The 14530-nt window shown below is 44.8% G+C and overlaps 1 protein-coding gene across 4 annotated transcripts in view; it reads left to right on the plus strand.

The window, feature by feature from the left end:
* LOC137357129 (cytosolic purine 5'-nucleotidase-like) overlaps window positions 1-14530 on the plus strand; it is a 69220-nt gene that overhangs the window by 16169 nt on the left and 38521 nt on the right. For 3 of the 4 annotated variants that reach the window (XM_068023186.1, XM_068023184.1, XM_068023185.1), the window contains exon 4: window positions 2400-2495. In XM_068023186.1, the coding sequence (XP_067879287.1) occupies window positions 2400-2495 (96 nt within the window). Of the gene's footprint in view, window positions 1-1969; window positions 2054-2399; window positions 2496-14530 lie in introns of those variants that run through there. The other variant, XM_068023187.1, reaches the window with a different exon arrangement.

A 14530-nucleotide genomic window follows, 5' to 3' on the forward strand; every position in this document is an offset into this window, starting at 1 on the left:
CTTTTTTAAAATTTGTTTATGGGATGTGGGCGTCGCTGGCAAAGCCAGCATTTATTGTCCATCCCTAATTGCCCTTGAGAAGGTGGTGGTGAGCTGCCTTCTTGAACCACTGCAGTCCATGTAGGGTAGGTACACCCACAGTGCTGTTAGGAAGGGAGTTCCAGGATTTTGACCCAGCAACAGTGAAGGAACGGTGATATAGTTCCAAGTCAGGATGGTGTGTGGCATAGAGGGGAACTTTCAGGTGATGGTGTTCCCATGCATCTGCTGCTCTTGTCCTTCTAGGTGGTAGAGTTCGCGGGTTTGGAAGGTGCTGTCTAAGGATCCTTGATGAGTTTTTGCAGTGCATCTTGTAGATGGTACACACTGCTGCCAATGTGCATTGGTGGTGGAGGGAGTGAATGTTTGTGGATGGGGTGCCAATCAAGCGGGCTGCTTTGTCCTGGATGCTGTCGAGCTTCTTGCCGTGCTAGCATCTGACTTGGGGTTTGCCTTCAGTCCCTTCTTGCAGGTTTCCATATAACCCACTCTGATTTAGCATCTAGTTGAGCATTGTATTCTCTCTCCACACTCAAAGTGTCTACATCTGACCTAAGTCACCCCAGTCTGATACTAGGCGCTGTTTGGAATATTCATCAATTAATCTGATAAATGATCAGCATAAGATTGCAAAAATCATTATATCCATTTATCACCAACAAGAACTGGAAATATTGTCTTCTCTCATTCTTTTCCTGCCATGAGATAAATCCATGGTTGACATGTTTCCATCTTTGCCATTTTAATTATGTGTAATTTTCATTTTATCAATATATTTAGGGTCTGCTGGCCTCTATACCACAAACAACTTTATCAGTTTTATGAATTTAATGGAATCAATAGCTTAGGTCTTTCAGCAGCTTTCTAGGTTGGGTATTTTTGATGATGTGACAATGAATGGACTTTTCGTGTGAATGTAGGATTTAAAGCACAGGTTGGACTTATATTTAAAAGCAAAATACTGCTGATGCTGGAAATCTGAAATAAAAACAAGAAATGCTGGAACCACTCAGCAGGTCTGGCAGCATCTGTGGAAAGAGAAGCAGAGTTAACGTTTCGGGTCAGTGACCCTTCTTCGGAACTAGCAAATATTAGAAATGTCAAAGGTTATAAGCAAGTGAGCCGGGGGTGGGGCAAGAGATAACAAAGGAGAAGGTGTAGATTGGACAAGGCCACATAGCTGACCAAGAGGTCATGGAGCAAAGGCAAACAATATGTTAATGGTGTGTTGAAAGACAAAGCATTAGTACAGATAGGGTGTTAACGAACTGAAGATTGAACAGCAGCAAGTACAAACATGAAAAAAAACAGTGGGTAAGCAAATTGAACAAACTACAATGAAATGAAACAAACAAAAGAAAAAAAAATTGTAAAAAATGTAAAAAAGAAAAAAGAAAAAATAACTAAAAATAAAAGTAAAATGGGGGGCCCGTCATGCTCTGAAATTATTGAACTCAATGTTCAGTCCGGCAGGCTGTAGTGTGCCTAATCGGAAAATGAGATGCTGTTCCTCGAGCTTGCGTTGATGTTCAGTGGAACACTGCAGCAAGCCCAGGATAGAGATGTGAGCATGAAAGCAGGAGTGTTGAAATGGCAAGCAACCGGAAGCTCAGGGTCCTGCTTGCGGACTGAGCGGAGGTGTTCCGCAAAGCGGTCACCCAGTCTGCGTTTGGTCTCCCCAATGTAGAGGAGACCACACTGTGAGCAGCGAATACAGTATACTACATTGAAAGAAGTACAAGTAAATCGCAGCGGAACACCTCCGCTCAGTCCTTGGTTATCTCTTGCCCCACCCCCGGCTCACTTGCTTATAACCTTGGACATTTCTAATATTTGCTAGTTCCGAAGAAGGGTCACTGACCCGAAACGTTAACTCTGCTTCTCTTTCCACAGATGCTGCCAGACCCGCTGATTGGTTCCAGCATTTCTTGTTTTTATTTTGGACTAATATTTGCCTGACCTGTCATTGCTGTCTCTACTACCAGATCGTTACAGCTGATGCTCCTTTGAAAAGGTTCAGTTATTAATGTGTTAAATCTGAATAAATTCAACTAACAGCTCATTTGATTGGTTATATATTGTTGGAAAATTTAAAAAGAGTACCAGAAAGCATTAATTCTATCTCAGGGTAACAGTGTTTGTCCAAGGTGCCTTTTAAAAATAAGGTGCTAAACCTTTGTATCTTGAGATTCTGCCTTTGGAACCATACAGTTTGAGAAATGATAGTTGGAGATGGAAACTAAAATCCATGAACAGAAAAAGTGATCTGACCCTTAATTAACTACTGCTTGTGGTATCTGGATATGTGTTTGCATCTTATGGCAAAATTCCATTTTAACCTTGACACTTTTATTTTACAGAGGGCTTGTGTTTGATTCTCTGCATGGAAACCTTCTGAAAGTGGACGCTCATGGCAACATCTTGGTGTGTGCTCATGGCTTCAGATTCCTCAAAGGGTATGTCAGACAATTTCAGTTTCCTGTAGCAGTTCCATTCGTGTTTTTAATTCCCATGCAGACTGGTTCTGTGACAACAGTTACACAGTAAGTTGTCCATACAGTCTGGACTGCTGAAATGTGCTTTTTATCATTTGACACAGAATGGAGAGGTTTTCCTTCTGGGCACCAGCTGCAGCAGCATCAGTCAGGGGTCAACGTGCAACATTTGCTGACTGTAGGGATCTGTAAGAACCCTTTGCCCTCACTCAGTATCCAGTATTGCAGCTGTACAAACATGAAGGAGATTGGTTAACACAGACCTCTAACATAGGTGCTGTAGCACTCAGGAAGAGATGGGGGTGGGGGGTGGTGTCCTCAGGAAGGACACTCTGAGGTTGTCTGGGGGGAGCATGTTGGGTGGGATGTGGGGTTGGGCAGCAATCTGTAGGATTGAAGGGTGGGTGCTGTTACCAGAAACGTGAAGCAATCTATAAAAACATGGAGTGCTGACAAGAGATGTTCAGTGTTGTGAAAGAAGCTAAAGGAATGTGTCTTTTTGGGAGTGAAGTGTTGCAATGTTGGATTTTTCAACTTAAAACACAGAAATGCATGATGGGCATGGCTGCCTTTGCTGCTCTGGAAATAGTTTTTTTAATTCATTGGATGTGGACATAACTGGCTAGGCCAGCATTTATTGCCTGTCCCTAATTGCCCTTGAGAAGGCCTTTTAGAGCCATGTGACTGAATCACTGCAGTCCATGTGGGTTTGATACAACTGAGTGGCTTGCTGGGCCATTTCAGAGTCAACCATATTGCTGTGGGTCTGGAGACACATGGAGGTCAGACCAAATAAGAACAGTAGATTTGCCTCCCTAAAGGACATTAGTGAACCAGATGGGTTTTTACAACAATCGATTCATGGCTATCATTAGGTATGCTTTTTAATTCCTGCTTTATGAATTGAATTCAAATTCCACCTTCTGCTGTGTTGGGATTCGAGCCCATGTCTCCAGAGCAATACCTTGGGTCTTTGAGTTACTAGACAAGTGATAATACCACTACGCCACTGCCACCCCAAAGAGCAAAGGAAATATCATTCCAATTCCATCAATTCTTGTATTCTGAATATTCTGAACATTATTCATGGAAGAGCGTTTCAGATGTTGTGCAGAAATCAAGTATGCTCTGGATGTTTTTCACCACAGATACAGGCAACTGTGGAAAGAATAGATCTGCTATATCCTTTGATTAGTGATCAACTGAATTAGCATAATTTTTGTATGAACTGGAATCTTTGTCTTATGGATGGTTAAGGATACACATCTCACTTTAAACTCGAAAAAGCATTTAAAAGGGTTTCAGTGGGACCAGCAGCGTTACGGGTGGAGGTAGAAATGGTAAGAATTGGCTGTGGGGTTTCAAGTTGAACTCAAAGTCGAATAAGATACTTAAGTTGCGCATGATCTTGGTTTAGCCTGAGCGCGTGGCCGAAAAGAGAGATGTATTCAGTGGCAAAGGAGCAAGTTTCTGGTAGGGACTGAAACTGATGGCAGTATTGAGTTGGAACAATTTGTGGGTCATCCAGGCTCTGATATTAGACAAGCAATATGGTTGTGTTGTTGGGTGTGAGGCAAATTTCTGTCAATGCCAGGATGACTGCAAGTTTGACCATGAGGAGATTGTGACTGGCAAAGGGTTTGTTCACAATGAAACGAGCATTCTGGAAGACAGTATAGAGATGGGTGGTATTGTAGATTTGCGCATAGCTGCATTGCAGGGGGTGAGTGGCATAAGGAGAAGGTTGGAAAGATTATCCCTGAGGAGTGTGTGGGATAAGACGGTTGTTTGGAGCAGAGAGAAGGGCAGTTGGGCCTGCTACTCTGGGAGAGCAAATTACTGCTGCCCAAGTGGACCTGGCCAAGAACAACAAGGCAGCTACAGTGGAAGACGTTGTACTCATTTAAGAGGAACCGACTAACATTATCTTCGTGAGCAGTCAACTTAAACATTGGCTCCGAAGGACACCCAGCTTTTCCATTCTACGGCCACGTTTGATTCCACGACTGTTGTGCTGTCTGGTTGCCTGTCTTACAGGAATTTATGGTTCAGCTAGAACTGCTCCAGTTCAAAATTGGTGAGACCAGTTATTGTGTTTGGCTCCCACCAAAAACTTTGCACCTTATCCCCCAATTCTGTTGCCCAATCCATCTGCTCAATGAAGCTGAACTCAATCATGAACAATGAGCATTTTCTGATTGATCCTAAACAATAACTTATATTTACATAATACCCTTTGATGAAATAAAAAGTTCCAAGGTGCTTCCCAGGAGGATTATAAAATAAATTGTGGCATTGAGCCACAAAAAGAGATGTTCGGTTAGATGACCAAAAGCTGAGTCAAAGAGCTAGATTTTAAGGAATATCTTAAAGGAGGAAAGCGAGGTGGAGAGCCAGAGAGGTGAAGTGAGGGTATTCCAGAGCCTGGGACCTATACAACTGGAGGTGCAGCCACCAATGGTGGAGTGATTAAAATCAGGGTTGCACAAGAAGCCAGAATTGGAGGGGTGCAGATATCTTGGAGGGTTGTGGGGCTGGAGGAGATTCCAAAGATAGGGAGGGGTGAGGCCAGGGAGGGATTTGAAAACAAAGATGAGAATTATAAAATCAAGACGTTGCTTGAGTGGGAGCCAGTGCAGGTCCACGAGCACAGGGGTGATAGGGGAATGGGATTTGGTGTGTGTTAAGACATGGGCAGCAGAGTTTTGGATGACCTCAAGTTTACAGAGAGTACAATGTGGGAGACCAGCCAGGAGTCTCGAGGTAACGAACACAAGAATGTTTCAGCAGCAGATGAACTGAGACAGGGCGCAGTCGGGCGATATTACAAAGGTGGAAATAGGTTATTTTAGTGATGGCACAAATATGAGGTTGAAAGCTCAACTTGGGGTCAGATGTGACACCATGGTTGTGAACAGACTGGCTTAATCTCAGACTACTGCCAGGGAGAGGGATGGAGTCAGTTGCTCGGGAACGTAGTTTGGAGCGGAGACTGAAAACAATGGCTTCAGTCTTCTCAATATTTCGTTAGAGGAAATTTCTGCTCATCCCGCACTGGATGTCAGATAAGCAGTCTGATAATTTAGCAATAGTGGAGGAGTTGAGAGAAGTGGTGGTGAGGTTGAGCTGGGTGTTGTCATCTGACATGATAAAACTCACACTGTGCTTTCGGATGATGTCGCCACTGGGCAGCATGTAGATGAGAAATAGGATGGGTCAAGGATAGATCCTCGGGAAAGCACAAGAGGCAATTGTGTGGGAGCAGGAAGAAAAGTCATTGCAAGTGGTTCTCTGGCTTTGGTTAAATAGACAAGGATGGAACCAGGTGAGAGCAGTCCCACCCAGCTGGACGACAGTGGAGAGGCATAGGAGGAGGGTGGTGTGGTCAACTGTGTCAAAGGCTTCAGTCAGCTTGAGAAGGACGAGGAAGGAAAGTTTCCCTTTGTCACAGTCACATGGGATGTCCTTAGTGACTTTGTTAAGAGCTGTTTCGGGACTGTGGCAGGGGTGGAAACCTGATTAGAGGGATTCAAACATGAAATTCCAAGAAAGATGGGAACAAATTTGGAAGGCGACAACAAGTTCAAGAGATTTTGGAGAAGAAAATGAGGTTGGAGATGCGACTGTAGTTTGCAAAGCGGTGGGGTTAAGGGGTGTTGTTTTTTGAGGAGAGGGGTGATGACAGCAGATTGAAAACGGAGCTTCAAACACACATCTGGTCTATTATTAATACTACCTCCCTCCAATTTTGCAATATCAACTGCCTGTAACGCCCATCCATAATGCCTCCTGGCTTGGCGTCTCGACCATTCTTCTTGTTCGCTCTACTTTAGATAAACTCCCACTTCCTCAGAATCCCACTGGCCATGTCCTCTCCCATTCAGCTATTCCCTCCTGTCCTCATTGACCTTCATTGGCTCCCTGAATTCCAACATATTGACTTGCAAAGCTTCAGACTAGTTCACAAATTCCTCCAGGGCCTTACTCCAGCCAATCTGTGCAGCCTCCACCAATCTCTCATCCTCTATACATCCTCTACTCTTCTTACTCTGGTCTGCTCCTAATTTCAGACATCATGCCCTTTTCAAACCCTTCTCAAAACCTACCTATTCAGCTTCAGTTTCTGTCACCTGTAACTTCTCTCAAAACAGCTGCTTGATTTCCAAGCCCCCTCTCGAAGTAGTGTAGGGTAGTTTGGCCCATTAAAGTTGCTAAATAAGTTGTAGGGCTCTGTGTAAGGATGTGTCAGACTTCATTTTTAACCCCAGGCCAGTTTTGGTGTGTGGACAATGCTGTGAGTTAGAAACCTGCCTGCTCTCCCAGAAATTAGGCCTGGGGTACTTTAACTCCTGGGCCTCATTTAAATCCTACTGGTCGCGATCCCACCCATTTTGGGCGAGGGTTGTGTAAAATCAGCCAAGAGGCTGTGCACTGAGACCAGGCAAGTGACAGGATTGGCTGCTGTGGCTGTCCTGTGATGGGGGTCTCACAATTGGGAACTCTAATCAGGAAGAGTTGGAGTGTGGAAAAAAAAAGTTGAAAAACCTACCTCTTTGGATCTTCTGTCCCTGATCCAGTTCCCTCTGGAATGGCCTGTTGATAAACCGTGGCTTCCTGTTTAGACCACTGAATTATAATTACGTTGAAAAGAATCCCACCCGCTTTTGGGGGGGTTTCCTTGCCGCTGAGCTGGTTGAAATTGGGATCGATTGGCTCCAGGGCTGATAAGTAACCTGGGAAATTTTAACTGTGCACTTGCCCGGTTTCTGACAGGTGGAAAATACTACCTCCCCCCCACCAGCCCCCTTCCCTTTGCACAATGTATTATTTTCCAAATCAGTCATTTGATTTGCAAATCAGAAGTTCTCTTTATCAAACAGAAGCTTCTGATGACATTTAGCTTTTAATCCTTTGGTATAAATAGCTGGTTCTTAAGCTCTAGGCCTGAGATTCCTTGCATAGCTGTGGTTTAAGTGAACTATATTGCATCATAAACTGGCCTTGTCCATTTCTGTTTGACTCAGTGGTCACAGGCCTCTCTTGTGCCTTTTAAAACTTCCAAAACAAGTATAGAGTTCACAAGAATTGATGAAGATTAACTGGAAGGAATGCAGAAAAATAAGAAGTAGGGTAAAAGCCCTGCGGAGCCCTGCTGCATTTGGGCCATTTTCAGCACATTGGGCTCCCTGGAAAATTGGTAAGGTGATGCAATTAGCCAACAACTTCTTTGATGTGGAAACACATTTAGAACTGTTAAAAATTAATCTAAAAAAAACATGCAGTGTGGAGATTTCGAAAGAATGCTTGAGCTGCTCTGAAGCAACAGAAATGTCACTGCTGCAGGTTCCTTAAAAAGAATGGTTCAGACTATGCCTTAAAGAATGCTTCCACTATTCAGCATGAAGAGGTTCTGGAATGAGAGAGGCTTTGTGTGACACATCAGTGGCCCGTGTATGACAGCCGGATCTCAGGTGCATCGTCTCTGTGTGTTTAATTGACGTGCCACTGCTTCACTCATTGCATATGAGAAATCATTTGAACATTGGCTGTCATTTAACCTCTGTGGAATGACCTTTATCACTAACACTGGATAAGAATGAAAATCAGAATTTTATTCAACCACAGAACACTTTTCATTTTTATTCTCTCCCCCAGAGGGCTGTGGGTGCTCAATCATTGAGTGTATTCAAGACTGAGATTGATAGACTTTGGAGTCTGAAAGGAATCAAGGGACATTTGGATGCGCAAGAAAGTGGAGTTAAGGTAGACAATCAGCCATGATCTTATTGAATGGTAGATCAGGATCAAGGGGCCTGGTTCGATTTCTTGTGTTCTTATTTGAATAGTCTGGACAAGTTTGTGGGTTCAGGTGCAGGGTGTGGATGCGGGTGTAGTGTGGGAGCAGAGTTGGGATGCAGGGTGTTGCAGCAGGTGCCAGTGTGGGCAGGGTGTGCCAGGATGTAACTCAGCCTGTGACCTCCCAGTTAAGATTGCAGTGCACCTTGTCATCAAGCTACCTTCTTCCCTGGGAATGTTTCTTCTGTAAAATTGTGCAGCAGTAAGTGGACTTAATGCTTTACTGCACTGCAGTCGCAAAAGGCAGTGGCCTGTCGTCAGCATGTAGTGGACTGGAGCATCCAAACCCTGTGTCCCAGAGTTAGATGCAAGCTCACACATCCAGTTTTACAAATGAAACCTCAGCAGCGCTATCAGAGCAATTTCATTGCACTTATGCTCCTCCTGGCCCTACAAGGAAAGTCAAAAAAGGTAAAAAGACTCAGGGCATAAAATTTGGATACATAGTACTTGATTTTTGGGCACTGAGGGTGGCCTGAGAGGTCCAAAATAGCATCTATGGCGCGCAGACACACTTTTGGTATGAGTGGCGCCAGATGGCATATTAGTGAGGGCATTAAAGCACGTGCTCTGAACGCCCGCCACAAAGATGTAGAGTGGGCAGATCAGAATATCAATCACTGTGTAATGCTGATTTGATGCCAGCACTTCCATTTTGTAGCTCATCGCTCCAACTAATGCCATCTCTAAATCACGCTCGGCTGAACACATGTTCACCAGCAGGTTCGGCCTCCCCCAACAGTGCTATTTAAAAGGATCATTAATTACTTTCAGGTCAGTTGCTGATTAATTTCTGCTGGCTGTTACTATGATTGAACAAGTCTTTGATGCTTTCTGTAGTTGCTTAAAGTTGCTAAATTCCACAGGAAATGATGTGGCAGGTCCTGCAGGACTTGGTCCTGACTTCAAGGTTTCTGCACAAACCAGTTGCTTCCAGACATAGATGCACTCGTAGGCATTCTCCTCGGCAGACTGCATGACTTGGAGGATTAGCAGAGGGCACACAGAGCAGGGCCAGCTGCTAGAAGAGGCAGAAGGAGGAGAGTGCAATGTGTTCTCAGCAGGAGGCCATATCCAAACTGTTCAGGGAGCAATTCTCCTTTCCAAACCTCAGCAAGGAACAGTGTGGGAGAGACTACGTATGTCCTCACTGAAATCTTTCCCCAGCTACAGCCATGCCTGCAACCTCAGCAGGGTGAGCACCGTATTGCCAGTGGCTGTGAAGGTGACCATAGCAGTGAACTTTTATGCATCAGATTCCTTTCAGGCTGGAGTTGGCAATATTTGCAACATCTTGCAGTTTGCCATTGACTGTTGTGTAAGAGAGGTCACTGACGCTCTCTGTTCAAAGAGAGCTGACGACATTTCATTCTCTCTTGCCAGAGAGCAACAGGTGGAGAGAGTATGCAGCTTTGTGAGGATTACAGGCTTCCCCATGGTGAAGGGACTGCATGCATCTTGCTTTTCAGGTGCAGCATGTGAACGCTGAGATGTACCGAACCGAAGGGCATGCCACTCTCTCAAAGTCCAGTTGGGATTCAATCATATGCAGCAAATCATGCAGGTCAATGCCCGATAGCCTGGCAGCATTCTTGATACCTTCATTCTGCAGCAGTTCTCTGTGCATTTCAGCCACCACAACTCACCAAAGGGTGGCTACTGGTGACAAGGGTTATCCGCTGACCACATGGCCGATGACTCGGGGGCATAAGCCCCTCACACATGAGCAGCATGCATACCATTAAATTCATGCTGTCCCACAAAATGTGTTAGATCAGATCATTGGCATGCTGACACAACGATACCGATGCCTGGACCTCTCTGGAGGAGTCCTGCAGTACTCAGCATGCTGCACAAGCTCATCATGAGGGGTGTCAGTCTTGCTACCAGCTGTACAACGGGCAGCTGAGGAGCAGGAGAAGGAAGAGGAGGGAGGAGGCAACCTAAACAGCCCCTTTCTGGCTGGGCTCTCCGTGAACAACTCATCCAATTGCAAAAGCAGTAAACACAAATCCAATCTCCCATTCACCGGTCACCGACAGTCCCACATCTTGGCCACAATGCAAAAATGAAAGGCAACACAAAAGTAAACATTCCAAACCAAATTTTTGAATCAAAGCATGCCGTATTGCAAACAAACGTCGACTCATCAACTTTGCGTTTTCCCTTCGTGCCTGTCTTTCATGAGTCTTTGTCTGTCCTAGTGAGCCGATGCAGAGCTACCCCAGTGGCTGCAGCATGACTGGTGGAAGACTGTTGGGTTTCAGTGGAGGAGACTGCAGATAACTTGGAGGATGCCCTGAAGCAGCTTTGGCCATAGAAGGCCTGGCTGCAGACTGCAGCATTTTGGCAGGGACGGCAGTCGTCTGAACATGCTGGCTAACAGCAAACAACAAGTGTCTCTCTCTCGTATGTTGTGCCATTCTTATGTTTTTCCCAGGTCAGAATCAGTTGTGGAATGGCTTCCAGCACCTGCTCCAGCCACAATGCAGCTCCCTTATGTAGTGCAGGCGAGCTTTTACTGGTGTTAGCTTCACATGATTTTGGGTCTCCTGCTGAGAATTGCAGGCACTCAACAGCAGAGTTCAAACTAGCTGCATGCTACAATCATGTAAATTTAGCAGGCTTCACGAAGTTGGGTGATATCATCGGAAGCAATGGGCACGGGTTAATCCTGCATCGCGGTCTCAGCGGCTGTTTCCGCGGGCTATTAGTTTTTCCCCCTTACCCTTTTGAAACCTTCCGGCCTCGACTCCTCTTCCTGCTCGGTTGGCCTTGCAGGAAAATTGCAACAGCTTCCCCTGCTCAGGCCCCAATGACGTCATCTGAGCTGGACCTCCATATTTGAAGAAGGACTGCACCAGTTTTTGACAGGTGTCCCTATTGAGCAGGTTAAAATCGCAACCCGCGGGAAGACAGCAGGACCGCGACAGGTAATCCCCACGGGTGATTGTAACCACCCAAACGCGGCAGGGTTAAAATTTCTTCTTTAGTGTTTGAGTTAGTCCATGATGCTTGTACATACTTGCAGTTCCACCATGGCAGGCTGGGAGCAGCTTGCCTGCTTGGTATCGTCCACAACATTAATAATGTCCGAAGTTCAAAGGAGAACAGAGAAATTAATAAAATGAAAGAGAAACTTTGTTTAGACTCAGTGAGGTTGCAGTCTGAGCTTATCCAGTATTTGGAAGATTTCACGAAAGATGTAGATTTATAGAAATGTGATGAGTCTCTGAGATCCTGCATCAGCATTGTAGGAGTGTTTATAGCACTTGTATATTTTTATCTGCTTCCCCTCATCCCTAATCCTTGATGACAAGGCAGCAGCTATTGTCGAAATGCAGTGACTGACAGAACAAACAACTGGTTAATGCAGAGCAGTCTACCAGTTGTTTAAATAGCAGAGTACTGAGAAAGGCATTTCAAAGGAAATGTGCAAAATGTATTTAATCTTAATCTAAAATGAGACTGAGACATAATTTTTCAAGAAGTATAAAAGAGTTTAGTTAGTGCAACCCTTCCCCTCCTCCTACCACGAGTGTGGCTGATAGCCTCAGATGAGTATGATGCCCAGACTAGAGTATAATCTTCACCAATGTTTTTCTCAAGCCAAGCCATCAAAAGTGAAGTAGGGATTCTATTCTTGGTTCACTGGCCACCCAGTGGTTGAGAATGGATTTAAATGACTTGCAGCATCATACCAATCTGTGTCCCGGCACTGCATGAACACCCCCAGGTTACAATACCGCTGTAGCTCTCCCAGTCTGGTGCTCACAACAACAACAGTCACTTCACTCTTTGGACACTGTTTTCCTCCTGTCCTTATCAAAACTCCTGTCATCATCTGTTCCTTGGACAACCCACCCCTGCCTCCATCTCCAAACTCTTCCATCTTTTCTGAAGTTCTCAAACATGTCTCTGTCACTCAGCTCTGTGGCCAGCTCTATCACCATCCACTTCAGATCTTTTCAGTCTAGTTTTTATCCTGTCCATAGCTTATGTCACCCTAGATCATCATGGATAACCTGTGTGAGTGCAACCAGACAGAGGGACATAAGAGTTAGGAGCAGGAGTAGGCAACTCGGCCCCTCGGGCCTGCTCCGCCTTTAAACAAGATCATGGCTGATCGGACTGGGACCTCAACTCCACATTCCCGCCTACCCCCGACAACCTTCCACCCCCTTGCTTATCAAGAATCTATATATCTCTGCCTTAAAAATATTCAAAGACTCTTCTTCCACCGCCATTTGAGGAAGAGAGTTCCAAAGACTCACGACTCTCTGAGAGAAATAATTTCTCCTCATCTCTGTCTTAAATGGGCATCCCTTATTTTTAAACAGTGACCCCTAGTTCTAGATTCTCCCACAAGAGGAAACACCCTTTCCACATCCACCCTATCAAGACCCCACAGGATCTTATATGTTTCAATCAAGTCGCCTCTTGCTCTCCTAAACTCCAGTGGATACAAACTTAGTCAATCCAACCTTTCCTCATAAAATAACCCACCCATTCCAGTTATCAGTCCAGTAAACCTTCTCTGAACTGCTTCCAATGCATTTACATCCTTCCTTAAATAAAGAGACCATTACTGTACGTACACAGTACTCCAGATGTGGTCTCACTAATGCCCTGGATAGCTGAAGCATAACCTCCATTCTTTTGTGTTCAATTCCCTCGCAATAAATGATAACATTCTATTTGCTTTCCAAATTACTTTCTGTACCTGCATACTAACCTTTTGCGATTCATGCTCCAGGAGACCCAGATCCCTCTGCATCTCAGCTCTGCAATCTCTCACCATTTAGATAATATGCTTCTTTTTTATTCTTCCTGCCAAAATGGACAATTTCACATTTTCCCACATTATACTCCATTTGTCATATTTTTGCCCACTCACTTAACCTATCTATATCCCTTTGGAGCCTCCTTTTGTCCTCTTCACAACCTACTTTCCGACCTATCTTTGTGTCATCAGCATATTTCATATCTTTGGTCCCTTCATCTAAACCATTTATATAAATTGTAAAAGGTTGAGGCCCCAGCACTAACCCCTACAGCACACAATTCTTTACAACTCGCCAATCAGAAAATGACCCATTTATGCCTACTTTCTGTTTCCTGTCAGCTGGCAAATCTTTTATCCATGTCAATATGTTACTCCCTACACAATATTCTGCAATAACCTTTGATGTGGCACCTTCTCAAATGCCTTCTGGAAATCTAAGTACAGTACATCCACCGGTTCACCTTCACGGCACATGTAACTCCCTCAAAGAATTCCAATAAATTGGTTAAACATAATTTCCCTCACACAAAATCATGTTGACGCTGCCTGATTACCTTGAATTTTTCAAAGTGCCCTGTTATAATGTCTTTAATAATAGCTTCTAACATTTTCCCTCTGACAGATGTTAAACTAATTGGCCTGTAGTTTCCTGCTTTCTGTCTACCTCCCTTTTTGAATAAAGGAGTTACATTCGCTATTTTCCAATCTAATGGAACCTTCTCCAAATCATGGGAATTTTGGAAAATTAAAACCAATGCATCAACTATCTCCCCAGCCACTTCTTTTAAGTCCATCTTGGGACTTGTCAGCCCGCAGCTCCAACAATTTGCTCATGACCACCTCCCTGGTGATTGTAATTTTCTTGAGTTCCTCCCTCCCTTCCATTTCCTGATTTACAACTATTTCCAGGGAAGAAGGGCCCTAGAGTAACTGAAATTATTGGACATTAAGATCTTCCAGAAGGTTTAATTTAATTAAAAGGGTTAAGTCATGGCAGGACAGCTCAAAGCCATGGTATGCTCCTTGTGCTCCATGTCGAAAGCTGGGAACATTTCCAGTGCCTGGGACCAGCATGTGTGCAGGAAATGTATCCAGCTGCAGCTCCTGGAAGCCCGGTTTCGGAGCTGGAGCAGCAGCTGGGGACACTGTGGAGCATCCACGAGGTGGAGAGAATCGTGGATAGCACGTATAGAGAGGTGGTCACACCGCAGGCTCAGACCCCACAGACAGGAGGGGAATGGGTGACCACCAGGCAGAGCAAGAGGACTAGGCAGGCATTTCAGGAATCTCCTGTGGCTATTCCCCTGAAAAACAGGTATACTGCTTTGGATACTGTTGGGGGGAATGGCCTCTC

The sequence above is a fragment of the Heterodontus francisci genome, chromosome 47 (genome assembly GCF_036365525.1).
Source record: "Heterodontus francisci isolate sHetFra1 chromosome 47, sHetFra1.hap1, whole genome shotgun sequence".
NCBI classification, from domain to species: Eukaryota; Metazoa; Chordata; class Chondrichthyes; order Heterodontiformes; family Heterodontidae; genus Heterodontus; species Heterodontus francisci.